This window comes from Somniosus microcephalus, unplaced genomic scaffold, assembly GCF_052327205.1.
Source record: "Somniosus microcephalus isolate GS21.2 unplaced genomic scaffold, FLI_Smic_1.0 scaffold649, whole genome shotgun sequence".
Taxonomy (NCBI): Eukaryota; Metazoa; Chordata; class Chondrichthyes; order Squaliformes; family Somniosidae; genus Somniosus; species Somniosus microcephalus.
Window position 1 is genome coordinate 15,070 of NW_028225836.1, and position 16,373 is coordinate 31,442.

Consider the following 16,373-nt stretch of genomic DNA (forward strand, 5'->3'; position numbering starts at 1 on the left):
ATGGAGATGGGGTAGCTGGAGTTGATGGAGATGGGGCAGCTGGGGTTGATGGAGATGGGGTAGGTGGGGTTGATGGAGATGGGGTGGGGTTGATGGAGATGGGGTAGGTGGGGTTGATGGAGATGGGGTAGGTGGGGTTGATGGCGACGGGGTTGGTGGGGTTGATGGAGATGGGGTAGGTGGGGTTGATGGAGATGGGGTAGGTGGGGTTGATGGAGATGGGGTAGGTGGGGTTGATGGAGATGGGGTGGGTGATGTTGATGGAGATGGGGTCAGTGGGGTTGATGGAGATGCGGTAGGTGAGGTTGATGGAGATGGGGTAGGTGGGGTTGATGGAGATGGGGTAGGTGAGTTTGATGGAGATGGGGTAGGTGGGGTTGATGGAGATGGGGCAGGTGAGGTTGATGGAGATGGGGTAGGTGGGGTTGATGGAGCTGGGGTAGGTGAGGTTGATGGAGATGGGGTAGGTGGGGTTGATGGAGATGGGGTAGGTGAGGTTGATGGAGATGGGGTAGGTGGGGTTGATGGAGTTGGGGTAGGTGGGGTTGATGGAGATGGGGAAGGTGGGGTTGATGGCGACGGGGTTGGTGGGGTTGATGGAGATGGGGTACGTGAGGTTGATGGAGATGGGGTAGGTGGGGTTGATGGAGTTGGGTTAGGTGGGGTTGATGGAGATGGGGTAGGTGGGGTTGATGGAGATGGGGTAGGTGGGGTTGATGGAGATGGGGTAGGTGGGGTTGATGGAGTTGGGGTAGGTGGGGTTGATGGAGATGGGGTAGGTGAGGTTGATGGAGATGGGGTAGGTGGGGTTGATGGAGATGGGGTAGGTGGGGTTGATGGAGTTGGGGTAGGTGGGGTTGATGGAGATGGGGTAGGTGAGGTTGATGGTGATGGGGTAGGTGGGGTTGATGGAGATGGGGTAGGTGGGGTCGATGGAGATGGGGTACGTGAGGTTGATGGAGATGGGGTACGTGGGGTTGATGGAGATGGGGTAGGTGGGGTTGATGGAGATGGGGTAGGTGAGGTTGATGGAGATGGGGCAGGTGGGGTTGATGGAGATGGGGCACGCGAGGTTGATGGAGATGGGGTAGGTGGGGTTGATGGAGATGGGGTAGGTGGGGTTGATGGAGATGGGGTGGGTGAGGTTGATGCAGTATGTGGGGTTGATGGAGATGGGGTAGGTGAGGATGATGGAGATGGGGTAGGTGGGGTTGATGCAGATGGGGTACGCGAGGTTGATGGAGATGGGGTAGGTGGGGTTGATGGGGGAGGTGGGGTTGATGGAGATGGGGTAGGTGGGGTTGATGGGGATGGGGTAGGTGGGGTTGATGGGGATGGGGTAGGTGGGGTTGATCGAGTTGGGGTAGGTGGGGTTGATGGAGATGGGGTAGGTGGGGTTGATGGAGATGGGGTAGGTGGGGTTGATGGAGATGGGGTAGCTGGGGTTGATGGAGATGGGGTAGGTGGGGTTGATGGAGATGGGGTACGTGATGTTGATGGAGATGGGGTAGGTGGGGTTGATGGAGATGGTGTAGGTGGGGTTGATGGAGATGGCGTAGGTGGGGTTGATGGAGATGGGGTAGGTGAGGTTGATGTCGGTGGGGTTGATGGAGATGGGGCAGGTGGGGTTGATGGAGATGGGGCAGCTGGGGTTGATGGAGATGGGGTAGGTGGGGTTGATGGAGATGGGGTGGGGTTGATGGAGATCGGGTAGGTGGGGTTGATGGAGATGGGGTCGGTGGGGTTGATGGCGATGGGGTTGGTGGGGTTGATGGAGATGGGGTAGGTGGGGTTGATGGAGATGGGGTAGGTGGGGTTGATGGAGATGGGGTAGGTGGGGTTGATGGAGATGGGGTACGTGAGGTTGATGGAGATGGGGTAGGTGGGGTTGATAGAGATGGGGTAGGTGAGGTTGATGGAGATGGGGTAGGTGGGGTTGATGGAGATGGGGTAGCTGGGGTTGATGGAGATGGGGTAGGTGAGGTTGATGGAGATGGGGTTGGTGAGGTTGATGGAGATCGGGTAGGTGGGGTTGATGGAGATGGGGTAGGTGGGGTTGATGGAGATGGGGTAGGTGGGGTTGATGGAGATGGGGTAGGTGGGGTTGATGGAGATGGTGTAGGTGAGGTTGATGGAGATGGGGTAGGTGAGGTTGATGGAGATGGGGTACGCGAGGTTGATGGAGATTGGGTAGGTGGGGTTGATGGAGATGGGATAGGTGGGGTTGATGGAGATGGTGTGGGTGATGTTGATGGAGATGGGGTAGGTGGGGTTGATGGAGATGCGGTAGGTGAGGTTGATGGAGATGGGGTAGGTGGGGTTGATGGAGATGGGGTAGGTGAGGTTGATGGAGATGGGGTAGGTGGGGTTGATGGAGATGGGGTAGGTGGTGTTGATGGAGATGGGGTAGGTGGGGTTGATGGTGATGGGGTAGGTGAGTTTGATGGAGATGGGGTAGGTGGGGTTGATGGAGATGGGGTAGGTGAGGTTGATGGAGATGGGGTAGGTGGGGTTGATGGAGTTGGGGGAGGTGGGGTTGATGGAGATGGGGTACGTGGGGTTGATGGAGATGGGGTTGGTGGGGTTGATGGAGATGGGGTACGTGAGGTTGATGGAGATGGGGTAGGTGGGGTTGATGGAGTTGGGGTAGGTGGGGTTGATGGAGCTGGTGTAGGTGGGGTTGATGGAGATGGGGTAGGTGGGGTTGATGGAGATGGGGTAGGTGGGGTTGATGGAGTCGGGGTAGGTGGGGTTGATGGAGATGGGGTAGGTGAGGTTGATGGAGATGGGGTAGGTGGGGTTGATGGAGATGGGGTAGGTGGGGTTGATGGAGATGGGGTTGGTGAGGTTGATGGAGATGGGGTTGGTGGGGCTGATGGAGATGGGGTAGGTGGGGTCGATGGAGATGGGGTACGTGAGGTTGATGGAGATGGGGTACGTGGGGTTGATGGAGATGGGGTAGGTGGGGTTGATGGAGATGGGGTAGGTGAGGTTGATGGAGATGGGGTAGGTGGGGTTGATGGAGATGGGGTACGCGAGGTTGATGGAGATGGGGTAGGTGGGGTTGATGGAGATGGGGTAGGTGGGGTTGATGGAGATGGGGTGGGTGAGGTTGATGGAGATGGGGTTGGTGGGGTTGATGGAGATGGGTTAGGTGAGGTTGATGGAGATGGGGTAGGTGGGGTTGATGGAGATGGGGTACGCGAGGTTGATGGAGATGGGGTAGGTGGGGTTGATGGAGATGGGGTAGGTGGGGTTGATGGAGATGGGGTAGGTGGGGTTGATGGAGATGGGGTAGGTGGGGTTGATGGAGATGGGATAGGTGAGGTTGATGGAGATGGGGTAGGTGGGGTTGATGGAGATGGGGTAGGTGAGGTTGATGGAGATGGGGAAGGTGGGGTTGATGGAGATGGGGTAGGTGGTGTTGATGGAGATGGGGTAGGTGGGGTTGATGGAGATGGGGTAGGTGAGGTTAATGGAGATGGGGTAGGTGGGGCTGATGGAGATGGGGTAGGTGAGGTTGATGGAGATGGGGTAGGTGGGGTTGATGGAGTTGGGGTAGGTGGGGTTGATGGAGATGGGGTAGGTGGGGTTGATGGAGTTGGGGTAGGTGGGGTTGATGTAGATGGGGTAGGTGGGGTTGATGGAGATGGGGTAGGTGGGGTTGATGGAGATGGTGTAGGTGGGGTTGATGGAGATGGGGTGGGTGGGGTTGATGGAGATGGGGTGCGTGAGGTTGATGGAGATGGGGTCTGTGGGGTTGATGGAGATGGGGTAGGTGAGGTTGATGGAGATGGGGTAGGTGGGGTTGATGGAGATGGGGTAGGTGGGGTTGATGGAGACGGGGTAGGTGGGGTTGATGGAGATGGGGTACGCGAGGTTGATGGAGATGGGGTAGGTGGGGTTGATGGAGATGGGGTAGGTGGGGTTCATGGAGATGGGGTAGGTGCGGTTGATGGAGATGGGGTGGGGTTGATGGAGATGGGCTAGGTGGGGTTGATGGAGATGGGGTGGGGTTGATGGAGATGGGGTAGGTGGGGTTGATGGAGATGGGGTAGGTGGGGTTGATGGAGATGGGGTAGGTGGGGTTGATGGAGATGGGGTAGGTGGGGTTGATGGAGATGGGGTAGGTGAGGTTGATGGAGATGGGGTAGGTGGGGTTGATGGAGATGGGGTAGGTGAGGTTGATGGAGATGGGGTAGGTGGGGTTGATGGAGATGGGGTAGGTGAGGTTGATGGAGATGGGGTAGGTGGGGTTGATGGAGATGGGGTAGGTGGGGTTGATGGAGATGGGGTAGGTGGGGTTGATGGAGATGGGGTAGGTGGGGTTGATGGAGATGGGGTAGGTGGGGTTGATGGAGATGGGGTAGATGAGGTTGATGGAGATGGGGTAGGTGGGGTTGATGGAGATGGGGTAGGTGAGGTTGATGGAGATGGGGTAGGTGGGGTTGATGGAGATGGGGTAGGTGGGGTTGATGGAGATGGGATAGGTGGGGTTGATGGAGATGGGGTAGGTGGGGTTGATGGAGATGGTGTAGGTGGGGTTAATGGAGTTGGGGTTGGTGGGGTTGATGGAGATGGGGTAGGTGGAGTTGATGGAGTTGGGTTAGGTGGGGTTGATGGAGATGCGGTAGGTGGGGTTGATGGAGATGGGGTTGATGGAGATGGGGTAGGTGGGGTTGATGGAGATGGGGTAGGTGGGGTTGCTGGAGATGGGGTAGGTGAGGTTGATGGAGATGGGGTAGGTGGGGTTGATGGAGATGGGGTAGGTGGGGTTGATGGAGATGGGGCAGCTGAGGTTGATGGAGATGGGGTTGGTGGGGTTGATGGAGATGGGGTGGGGTTGATGGAGATGGGGTAGGTGGGGTTGATGGAGATGGGGTAGGTGGGGTTGATGGAGATGGGGTTGGTGGGGTTGATGGAGATGGGGTACGTGGGGTTGATGGAGATGGGGTAGGTGGGGTTGATGGAGATGGGGTAGGTGAGGTTGATGGAGATGGGGTAGGTGGGGTTGATGGAGATGGGGTAGGTGGGGTTGATGGAGATGGGGTAGGTGAGGTTAATGGAGATGGGGTTGGTGAGGTTGATGGAGATGGGGTAGGTGGGGTTGATGGAGATGGGGTCGGTGGGGTTGATGGAGATGGGGTAGGTGGGGTTGATGGAGATGGGCTAGGTGGGGTTGATGGAGATGGGGTAGGTGAGGTTGATGGAGATGGGGTAGGTGGGGTTGATGGAGATGGGGTACGTGAGGTTGATGGAGATGGGGTAGGTGGGGTTGATGGAGATGGGGTAGGTGGGGTTGATGGAGATGGGGTAGGTGGGGTTGATGGAGATGGGGTACGCGAGGTTGATGGAGATGGGGTAGGTGGGGTTGATGGAGATGGGGTAGGTGGGGTTGATGGAGATGGGGTGGGGTTGATGGAGATGGGGTAGGTGGGGTTGATGGAGAAGAGGTAGGTGAGGTTGATGGAGATGGGGTTGGTGAGGTTGATGGAGATGGGGTAGGTGGGGTTGATGGAGATGGGGTAGGTGGGGTTGATGGAGATGGGGTAGGTGGGGTTGATGGAGATGGGGTACGTGGGGTTGATGGAGATGGGGTGGGTGAGGTTGATGGTGATGGGGTAGGTGGGGTTGATGGAGATGGGGTAGGTGAGGTTGATGGAGATGGGGTAGGTGGGGCTGATGGAGATGGTGTAGGTGGTGTTGATGGAGATGGGGTAGGTGGGGTTGATGGAGATGGGGTAGGTGAGGTTGATGGAGATGGGGTCGGTGGGGTTGATGGAGATGGGGTAGGTGAGGTTGATGGAGATGGGGTAGGTGGGGTTAATGGAGTTGGGGTAGGTGGGGTTGATGGAGATGGGGTAGGTGGGGTTGATGGGGATGGGGCTGGTGGGGTTGATGGAGATGGGGTAGGTGAGGTTGATGGAGATGGGGTAGGTGGGGTTGATGGAGTTGGGGTAGGTGGGGTTGATGGAGATGGGGTAGGTGGGGTTGATGGAGATGGGGTAGGTGGGGTTGATGGAGATGGGGTAGGAGGGGTTGATGGAGATGGGGTAGGTGGGGTTGATGGAGTTGGGGTACGTGAGGTTGATGGAGATGGGGTAGGCGGGGTTGATGGAGATGGGGTACGTGAGGTTGATGGAGATGGGGTAGGTGGGGTTGATGGAGATGGGGTAGGTGGGGTTGATGGAGATGGGGTAGGTGGGGTTGATGGAGATGGGGTACGCGAGGTTGATGGAGATGGGGTAGGTGGGGTTGATGGAGATGGGGTAGGTGGGGTTGGTGGAGATGGGGTGGGGTTGATGGAGATGGAGTAGGTGGGGTTGATGGAGATGGGGTGGGGTGATGGAGATGGGGTTGGTGGGGTTGATGGAGATGGGGTAGGTGGGGTTGATGGAGATGGGGTACGTGAGGTTGATGGAGATGGGGTAGTTGGGGATGATGGAGATGGGGTAGGTGAGGTTGATGGAGGTGGGGTAGGTGGGGTTGATGGAGATGGGGTAGGTGAGGTTCATGGAGATGCGGATGGTGGGGTTGATGGAGATGGGGTAGGTGGGGTTAATGGAGATGGGGTACGCGAGGTTGATGGAGATGGGGTAGGTGGGGTTGATGGAGATGGGGTAGGTGGGGTTGATGGAGATGGGGTACGTGGTGTTGATGGAGATGGGGTCGGTGAGGTTGATGGAGATGGGGTACGTGAGGTTGATGGAGATGGGGTACGTGAGGTTGATGGAGATGGGGTCGGTGGGGTTGATGGAGATGGGGTAGGTGGGGTTGATGGAGATGGGGTACGTGAGGTTGATGGAGATGGTGTAGGTGGGGTTGATTTAGATGGGGTAGGTGAGGTTGATGGAGATGGGGTAGGTGAGGTTGATGGAGATGGGGTAGGTGAGGTTGATGGAGATGGGGTAGGTGGGGTTGATGGAGATGGGGTTGGTGGGGTTGATGGAGATGGGGTGGGGTTGATGGAGATGGGGTAGGTGGGGTTGATGGAGATGGGGTAGGTGAGGTTGATGGAGATGGGGTAGGTGAGGTTGATGGAGATGGGGTAGGTGGGGTTGATGGAGATGGGGTAGGTCGGGTTAATGGAGATGGGGTAGGTGGTGTTGATGGAGATGGGGTAGGTGAGGTTGATGGAGATGGGGTACGTGAGGTTGATGGAGATGTGGTACGTGAGGTTGATGGAGATGGGGTAGGTGGGGTTGATGGAGATGGGGTAGGTGGGGTTGATGGAGATGGGGTACGTGAGGTTGATGGAGATGGGGTAGGTGGGGTTGATTTAGATGGGGTAGGTGAGGTTGATGGAGATGGGGTAGGTGAGGTTGATGGAGATGGGGTAGGTGAGGCTGTTAGAGTTTGGGTAGGTGGGGTTGATGGAGATGGGGTAGGTGGGGTTGATGGAGATTGGGTAGGTGGGGTTGATGCAGATGGGGTAGGTGGGGTTGATGGAGTTGGGGTAGGTGGGATTGATGGAGATGGGGTAGGTGGGGCTGATGGAGATGGGGTAGGTGGGGTTGATGGAGATGGGGTAGGTGGGGTTGGTGGAGATTGAGTATGTGGGGTTGATGGAGATGGGGTAGGCGGGGTTGATGGCGTTGGGGTAGGTGGTGTTGATGGAGATGGGGTAGGTGGGGTTGATGGAGTAGGGGTAGGTGGGGTTGATGGAGATGGGGTAGGTGGGGTTGATGGAGATGGGGTAGGTGGGGTTTATGGAGATGGGGTTGGTGGGGTTGATGGAGTTGGGGTGGGTGAGGTTGATGGAGATGGGTTAGGTGGGGTTGATGGAGTTGGGGTAGGTGAGGTTGATGGAGATGGGGGAGGTGGGGTTGATGGAGATGGGGTAGGTGGGGTTGATGGAGATGGGGGAGGTGGGCTTGATGGAGATGGGGTAGGTGAGGTTGATGGAGTTGGGGTAGCTGAGATTGATGGAGTTGGAGTAGGCGAGGTTGATGGAGATGGGGTAGGTGGGGTTGATGGAGATGGGGTAGGTGGGGTTGATGGAGATGGGGTAGGTGAGGTTGATGGAGTTGGGGTAGGTGAGGTTGATAGAGTTGGGGTAGGTGAGGTTGATGGAGATGGGGTAGGTGGGGTTGATGGAGATGGGGCAGATGAGGTTGATGGAGATGGGGTAGGTGGGGTTGATGGAGATGGGGTAGATGAGGTTGATGGAGATGGGGTAGGTGGGGTTGATGGAGATGGGGTAGGTGAGGTTGATGGAGTTGGGGTAGGTGGGGTTGATGGAGATGGGGTAGGTGGGGTTGATGGAGATGGGGTAGGTGAGGTTGATGGAGATGGGGTTGGTGAGGTTGATGGAGATGGGGTAGGTGGGGTTGATGGAGATGGGGTAGGTGGGGTTGATGGAGATGGGGTAGGTGGGGTTGATGGAGATGTGGTTGGTGGGGTTGATGGAGATGGGGTAGGTGTGGTTGATGGAGATGGGGTTGGTGGGGTTGATGGAGATGGGGTATGTGGGGTTGATGGAGATGGGGTAGGTGGGGTTGCTGGAGATGGGGTAGGTGGGGTTGATGGAGATGGGGTAGGTGGGGTTGATGGAGATGGGTAGGTGGGGTTGATGGTGATGGGGTAGGTGAGGTTGATGGAGATGGGGTAGGTGGGGTTGATGGAGATGGGGTAGGTGAGGTTGATGGAGTTGGGGTAGGTGAGGTTGATGGAGTTGGGGTAGGCGAGGTTGATGGAGATGGGGTAGGTGGGGTTGATGGAGATGGGGTAGGTGGGGTTGATTGAGATGGGGTAGGTGAGGTTGATGGAGTTGGGGTAGGTGAGGTTGATAGAGTTGGGGTAGGTGAGGTTGATGGAGATGGGGTAGCTGGCGTTGATGTAGATGGGGTAGATGAGGTTGATGGAGATGGGGTAGGTGGGGTTGATGGAGATGGGGTAGGTGAGGTTGATGGAGTTGGGGTAGGTGGGGTTGATGGAGATGGGGTAGGTGGGGTTGATGGAGATGGGGTAGGTGAGGTTGATGGAGATGGGGTAGGTGTGGTTGATGGAGATGGGGTAGGTGAGGTTGATGGAGATGGGGTAGGTGGGGTTGATGGAGATTGGGTAGGTGGGGTTGATGGAGTTGGGGTAGGTGGGGTTGATGGAGATGAGGTAGGTGGGGTTGATGGAGATGGGGTAGGTGGGGTTGATGGAGATGGGGTAGGTGGGGTTGATGGAGATGGGGTAGGTGGGGTTGATGGAGATGAGGTAGGTGGGGTTGATGGAGTTGGGGTAGGTGAGGTTGATGGAGATGAGGGAGGTGAGGTTGATGGAGATGGGGTAGGTGAGGTTGATGGAGATGGGGTAGGTGGTGTTGATGGGGATGGGGTAGGTGGGGTTGATGGAGATGGGGCAGGTGGGGTTGATGGAGATGGGGTAGGTGGGGTTGATGGTGATGGGGTTGGTGGGGTTGATGGAGATGGGGTAGGTGGGGTTGATGGAGATGGGGTAGGTGGGGTTGATGGAGATGGGGTAGGTGGGGTTGATGGAGATGGGGTAGGTGAGGTTGATGGAGATGGGGTAGGTGGGGTTGATGGAGATGGGGTAGGTGGGGTTGATGGAGATGAGGTACGTGGGGTTGATGGTGATGAGGTACGTGGGGTTGATGGTGATGGGGTAGGTGGGGTTGATGGAGATGGGGTTGATGGAGGTGGGGTAGGTGGGGTTGATGGAGATGGGGTTGATGGAGATGGGGTAGGAGGGGTTGATGGAGGTGGGGTTGATGGAGATGGGGTAGGTGGGGTTGATGGAGATGGGGTAGATGAGGTTCCTCGACCCTTTCCTTTACCCTGGCAGTGCTAGCTGCCAGCTTTACAGGTTCCATCCCCTCGTACTAAGCCTACCCTTAGAATGGGTTGTGCTGTAATGTGCTCACTGTCTGTAATCCTCTCTTCAGATGGCACTGGGATGGTTGGCCGAATCGTCTTTGCCTGGATGAAGGGGTAAGTCTCCCATTTGTAATATTTGTGAGAAGTCACACAACACCAGGTTACAGTCCAACAGCTTTATTTGAAATCACAAGCTTTTGGAGCGCTGCTCCTTCGTCAGGTGAAGTGAAGAGATTCATATAGGCACATAGAAACATAGAAGATAGGAGCAGCAGTTGGCCATTCGGCCGTTCGAGCCTGCTCCGCCATTCAATGAGATCATGGCTGATCATCCAAATTCAGTACCCTGTCCCTGTCTTCTCCCCATATCCCTTGATCCCTTTAGCCTTAAGAAATATATCCAACTATTTCTTGAAAATATTTAATGAACTGGCCTCCACCGCCCTCTGGCAGAGAATTCCACAGGTTCACCACTCTCTGGGTGAAGAAATTCCTCCTCATTTCAGTCCTAAATGGCTTACCCCTTATCCTTAGACTATGACCCCTTGTTCTGGACTCCCTGGCCATCAAGAACATCCTTCCTGCATCTAATCTGTCCAGGCCTGACAGAATTTTATAGGTTTCGATGAGATCCCCTCTCAATCTTCTAAACTCCAGTGAGTATAAGCCCAATCGACCTAATCTCTCCTCATACGTCATTCCTGCCATCCCAGGTATCAGCCTGGTGAATATATAGTGAATATACAGCATATACAGTCAGAGAACACTGCCAGATGATTACAGGTAATCTTTCTAACTGCCCTTTATCACACCTCGGCAGAGAGATAATCACAGCAATCAAAGGTGTGAATGTTGTCCAACCAGGTCAGTCAGGAAAACATTACATCAAAGAACAATGAGGTGGGGTCACAAGGGGTCAAATGTTGCAGATGCTGGGGTCTGTATGAAAAACAAAAAACAAAAGACAATAATTTTTAAAAAGCAGTCAACGACATTCAGCCTACGATCTTCGGGTAAGCATTCTCCAAGGCGGCCTTCGAGACACACGACAACGCAAAATCGTCGAGCAGAAACTGATAGCCAAGTTCCACACTCATGAGGACGGCCTCAACCGGGATCTTGGGTTCATGTCACGCTACATGTAACCCCACCTGACGTAGAGTCATCCAGACCCGAGTCGTCGTTGGCTTGTTCTCTCTACACAGATGCGGCCGGACCTGCTGTGATTTCCAGCAAAAAAAAAATTTTTTTTTAATTATTCGTGATCTCTTGTCTCTGTGTAATCGGGACTATGATGTTCATGATCTCTTGTCTGTATAATGGGCACTGTGATGTTAGTGATCTCTTGTCTCTGTGTAATGGGGACAGTGATGTTCGTGATCTCTTGTCTCTGTGTAATGGGGACTGTGATGTTAGTGATCTCTTGCCTCTGTGTAATGGGCACTGTGATGTTAGTAATCTCTTGTCTCTGTGTAGTGGGGACTGTGATAGTGATCTGTTGTCTCTGTAATGGGGACTGCGATGTTAGTGATCTCTTGTCTCTGTGTAATGGGGACTGTGATGTCAGTGATCTCTTGTCTCTGTGTAATGGGGACTGTGATGTTAGTGATCTCTTGTCTCTGTGTGATGAGGACTGTGATGTTCATGATCTCTTGTCTCTGTGTAACAATACTGTGGAGGAGGAATTCCTGGAGTGTATACGGGATGGTTTCCTGGATCAATATATCGAGGAACCAACTAGAGATCAGGCCATCTTAGAATGGGTATTATGTAATGAGAAAGGATTAATTAGCAATCTTGTTGTGTGAGACCCCTTGGGGCGGAGCGATCATAAGGTGATTGAATTCTTCATTAAGATGGAGAATGAAATATTTGACTCAGAGACTAGGGTCCTGAATTTAAATAAAGGAAACTATGATGGTATGAGGCGCAAGTTGGGTAGGATGGATTGGGGAACATTACTTAAAGGGTTGACGGTGTCTCGGCAATGGCAAACATTTAAAGATCGCATGGATGAACTACAGAATTTGTTCATCCCTGCTTGGCATAAAAAAAAACAAAAAAGGTGACTCAACCGTGGCTAACAAGGGAAATTAGGGATAGCATAAGATTCAAGGAGAGGACATATAAATTGGCCAGAAAAAGCAGCAAACCTGAGGATTGGGAGCAGTTTAGAATTCAGCAAAGGAGGACAAAAGGATTAATGAAGAGGGGGGAAATAGAGTATGAGAGTAAGCTTGCAGGGAACATAAAAACTGACTGTAAAAGCTTCTATAGATATGTGAAGAGAAAAAGATTGCTGAAGTCAAGTGTAGGTCCCTTGCAGTCAGAATCAGGGGAATTTATAATGGGGAACAAAGAAATGGCAGACCAATTAAATACACACTTTGATTCTGTCTTCACAAAGGAGGACACAAATAACCTCCCAGAGATGTCGGGGAACACAGGGTCTAATGAGAGGGAGGAACTGAATGAAATCAGTATTTGTAGGGAAATGGTGTTAGGGAAATTGACGGGATTGAAGGCCGATAAATCCCCAGGGCCTGATAATCTACATCCTAGGGTACTTAAGGAAGTGGCCCTAGAAATAGTAGATGCATTGCTGGTCGTCTTCCAAAATTGTATAGACTCTGGAACAGTTCCTATGGATTGGAGGGTAGCTAATGTAACCCCACTATTCAAAAAAGGTGGTGGAGAGAAAACGGGGAATTACAGACCGGTAAGCCTGACATCGGTAATGGGGAAAATGCTAGAGTCCATTATAAAAGATGTAATAGTACAGCACTTGGAAAACAGTGACGGGATCGGACAAAGTCAACATGGATTTACAAAAGGTAAATCGTGCTTGAGGATGTAACGAGTAGAATAGATAAGGGAGAACCGGTGGATGTGTTGTATTTGGACTTTCAGAAGGCTTTCGATAAGGTCCTGCATAAGAGATTAGCGTGTAAAGTTAAAGCACAAGGGATTGGGGGCAAGGTACTGACTTGGATAGAGAACTGGTTGGCAGACAGGAAGCAAAGAGTTGGAGGCAGTGACTAGTGGGGTACCGCAGGGATCGGTGCTAGGACCCCAGCTACTCACAATATATATTAATGATCTAGACGAGGGAACTAGATGTAATATCTCCAAGTTTGCAGACGACACAAAGCTGGGTGGGCGTGTGTGCTGTGAGGAGGATGCCGAGAAACTCCAGTATGATTTGGACAGGTTGGGTGATTGGGCAGATGCAGTATAATGTGGATAAATGCGAGGTTATCCACTTTGGTGGCAAAAACAGGAAGGCAGATTATTATCTGAACGGCAATAGATTGGGAGAAGGGGAAGTGCAACGAGACCTGGGTGTCCTTGTGCACCAGTCGCTGAAGGTAAGCATGTAGGTGCAGCAGGCAGTTAAGAAGGCAAATGGTATGTTGGCCTTCATAGCGAGAGGATTCGAGTACAGGAACAAGGATGTCTTGCTGCAGTTGTACAGGGCCTTGGTGAGACCACACCTTGAGTATTGTGCGCAGTTTTGGTCACCTTATCTGAGGAAGGATGTTCTTGCCATGGAGGGAGTGCAGCGAAGATTTACCAGACTGATACCTGGGATGGCAGGAATGACGTGTGAGGAGAGATTGGGTCGATTGGGCTTATATTCGCTTGAGTTTAGGAGAATGAGAGGGGATTTCATTGAAACTTATAAAATTCTAACAGGACTAGACAGACTAAATGCGGGAAGGATGTTCCCAATGGCGGGCGAGTCCAGAACCAGGGGTCACAGTCTAAAGATAAGCCATTTAGGACAGAGATGAGGAATTTCTTCACCCAGAGAGTGGCAAACCTATGGAATTCTCTACCACAGAAGGCAGTTGAGGCCAATTCATTAAATATATTCAAGGAGTTAGATATATTTCTTAAGGCTAAGGGGATCAAGGGATATGGGGAGAAGGCAGGGACAGGGTACTGAATTTGGATGATCAGCCATGATCTCATTGAATAGTGGAGCAGGCTCGAGGGGCCGAATGGCCTACTCCTGCTCCTATCTTCTATGTTTCTATGTAATGGGGACTGTGATGTTAGTGATCTCTTGTCTCTGTAATGGGGACTGTGATGTCAGTGATCTCTTGTCTCTGTGTAATGGGGACTGTGATGTTAGTGATCTCTTGTCTCTGTGTAATGGGGACTGTGATGTTCATGATCTCTTGTCTCTGTGTAATGGGGACTGTGATGTTAGTGATCTCTTGTCTCTGTGTAATGGGGACTGTGATGTTAGTGATCTCTTGTCTCTGTGTAATGGGGACTGTGATGTTAGTGATCTCTTGTCTCTGTGTAATGGGGACTGTGATGTTCATGATCTCTTGTCTCTGTGTAATGGGGACTGTGATGTTAGTGATCTCTTGTCTCTGTGTAATGGGGACTGTGATGTTAGTGATCTCTTGTCTCTGTGTAATGGGGACTGTAATGTTAGTGATCTCTTGTCTCTGTGTAATGGGGACTGTGATGTTAGTGATCTCTTGTCTCTGTGTAATGGGGACTGTGATGTTAGTGATCTCTTGTCTCTGTGTAATAGGGACTGTGATGTTCATGATCTCTTGTCTCTGTGTAGTGGGGACTGTGATGTTAGTGATCTCTTGTCTCTGTGTAATAGGGACTGTGATGTTCATGATCTCTTGTCTCTGTGTAATGGGGACTGTGATGTTAGTGATCTCTTGTCTCTGTGTAATAGGGACTGTGATGTTCATGATCTCTTGTCTCTGTGTAATGGGGACTGTGATGTTAGTGATCTCTTGTCTCTGTGTAATGGGGACTGTGATGTTAGTGATCTCTTGTCTCTGTGTAATGGGGACTGTGATGTTCATGATCTCTTGTCTCTGTGTAATGGGGACTGTGATGTTAGTGATCTCTTGTCTCTGTGTAATGGGGACTGTGATGTTAGTGATCTCTTGTCTCTGTGTAATGGGGACTGTGATGTTCATGATCTCTTGTCTCTGTGTAATGGGGACTGTGATGTTAGTGATCTCTTGTCTCTGTGTAATGGGGACTGTGATGTTAGTGATCTCTTGTCTCTGTGTAATGGGGACTGTAATGTTAGTGATCTCTTGTCTCTGTGTAATGGGGACTGTGATGTTAGTGATCTCTTGTCTCTGTGTAATGGGGACTGTGATGTTAGTGATCTCTTGTCTGTGTAATGGGGACTGTGATGTTAGTGATCTCTTGTCTCTGTGTAATGGGGACTGTGATGTTAGTGATCTCTTGTCTGTGTAATGGGGACTGTGATGTTAGTGATCTCTTGTCTCTGTGTAATGGGGACTGTGATGTTAGTGATCTCTTGTCTCTGTGTAATGGGGACTGTGATGTTAGTGATCTCTTGTCTCTGTGTAATGGGGACTGTGATGTTAGTGATCTCTTGTCTCTGTGTAATGGGGACTGTGATGTTAGTGATCTCTTGTCTCTGTGTAATGGGGACTGTGATGTTAGTGATCTCTTGTCTCTGTGTAATGGGGACTGTGATGTTAGTGATCTCTTGTCTCTGTGTAATGGGGACTGTGTGGCGACACGCCACCACTGGACATAATCCGCTCACGGCGGCACAGACAGTCTAAGCAGAAGCCCCCAGCCGGGGGCCCTTTCCTCCAGCAACTTGTTTCCCGCAGGGACAGGCTGCCGGGAGCACTTCCTGTCTGGGAAGTATTTAAGTGGATGTGCGGGCTTTTCTAGTTCCTGTTTGCCATGTGGTCAGAATAAAGCAGTTGTGTTTTCAATAGCTCTGTCTCGACTCCCACATTTGCCGCGGTATCTCAACACTGGTGACCCCGACGCTCAGGACGAATCCTAAGCTAGCATGGCGGATACAAACGTAGTCACGGTTAAATTACCTGACTTTTGGGAGAACCTCGCCGAAGCCTGGTTCGTTCAAGCTGAGTCCAGATTCCGGCTGAAAGGCATTACAGTCGACGCCACGAAGTACGACTACCTCGTCGCCTCGCTCACCTACGCTACAGTCCCCAAGGTTTGGGCAGCGCTGCAGAATCCACCAACGGAGGGCAAGTACGAGCATCTGAAGGCTGCGCTACTTAAAAAATTTCAAACATCCTCTTACCAGCGCCACTGCCAACTCCTGGACCTCCCCGGCCTTGGTGACGCTTCACCATCAGACCTGCTTTCCCACATGCTGTCCCTCTCCGACGACAAAAATCCCGGCGCCCTTTTTCGTACGCTTTTCATTCGGCAGCTCCCCACCAGCATCCGCCTGCTCCTTGTGGAGTCTGACTCCACGGACCTGAATGAGATAGCCGAAAAGGCCGACCGGCTGCTCTCTGCACAGGCCGCTCGCGACGTCGCGCCCGACCTCACGGCAACGACCACGCGGTCTTCCCGGGCCGCTAGGCCCGACCGCCCTACCACTCCGGGTCACTGCTACTACCACACCCGTTTTGGCGCTAGGGCTCAACGCTGCACGCCACCGTGTTCCTTCAAACCCCCCCCCCGCACCGGCCCCCGCGATGGCCGCGGGGCAGAAGGAGCCCCTACTGTACGTCACTGACGACAGAACCAACCGCCGAT

At 52.8% G+C, this 16,373-nt stretch overlaps 1 protein-coding gene across 2 annotated transcripts in view; it reads left to right on the forward strand.

Moving 5' to 3' along the window:
- The first annotated feature begins 9,874 nt into the window (after positions 1–9,874).
- The window catches only part of LOC147081223 (RUS family member 1-like), a 38,362-nt gene continuing 31,863 nt past the window's right edge, over positions 9,875–16,373 (forward strand). The window contains exon 1 of one of the 2 annotated variants that reach the window (XM_085980876.1): positions 9,875–9,941. In XM_085980876.1, coding sequence (XP_085837002.1) covers positions 9,907–9,941 — 35 coding nt within the window. In that variant the 5' untranslated portion in view covers positions 9,875–9,906. The remainder of the gene's footprint in view (positions 9,942–16,373) is intronic. The other variant, XM_085980878.1, reaches the window with a different exon arrangement.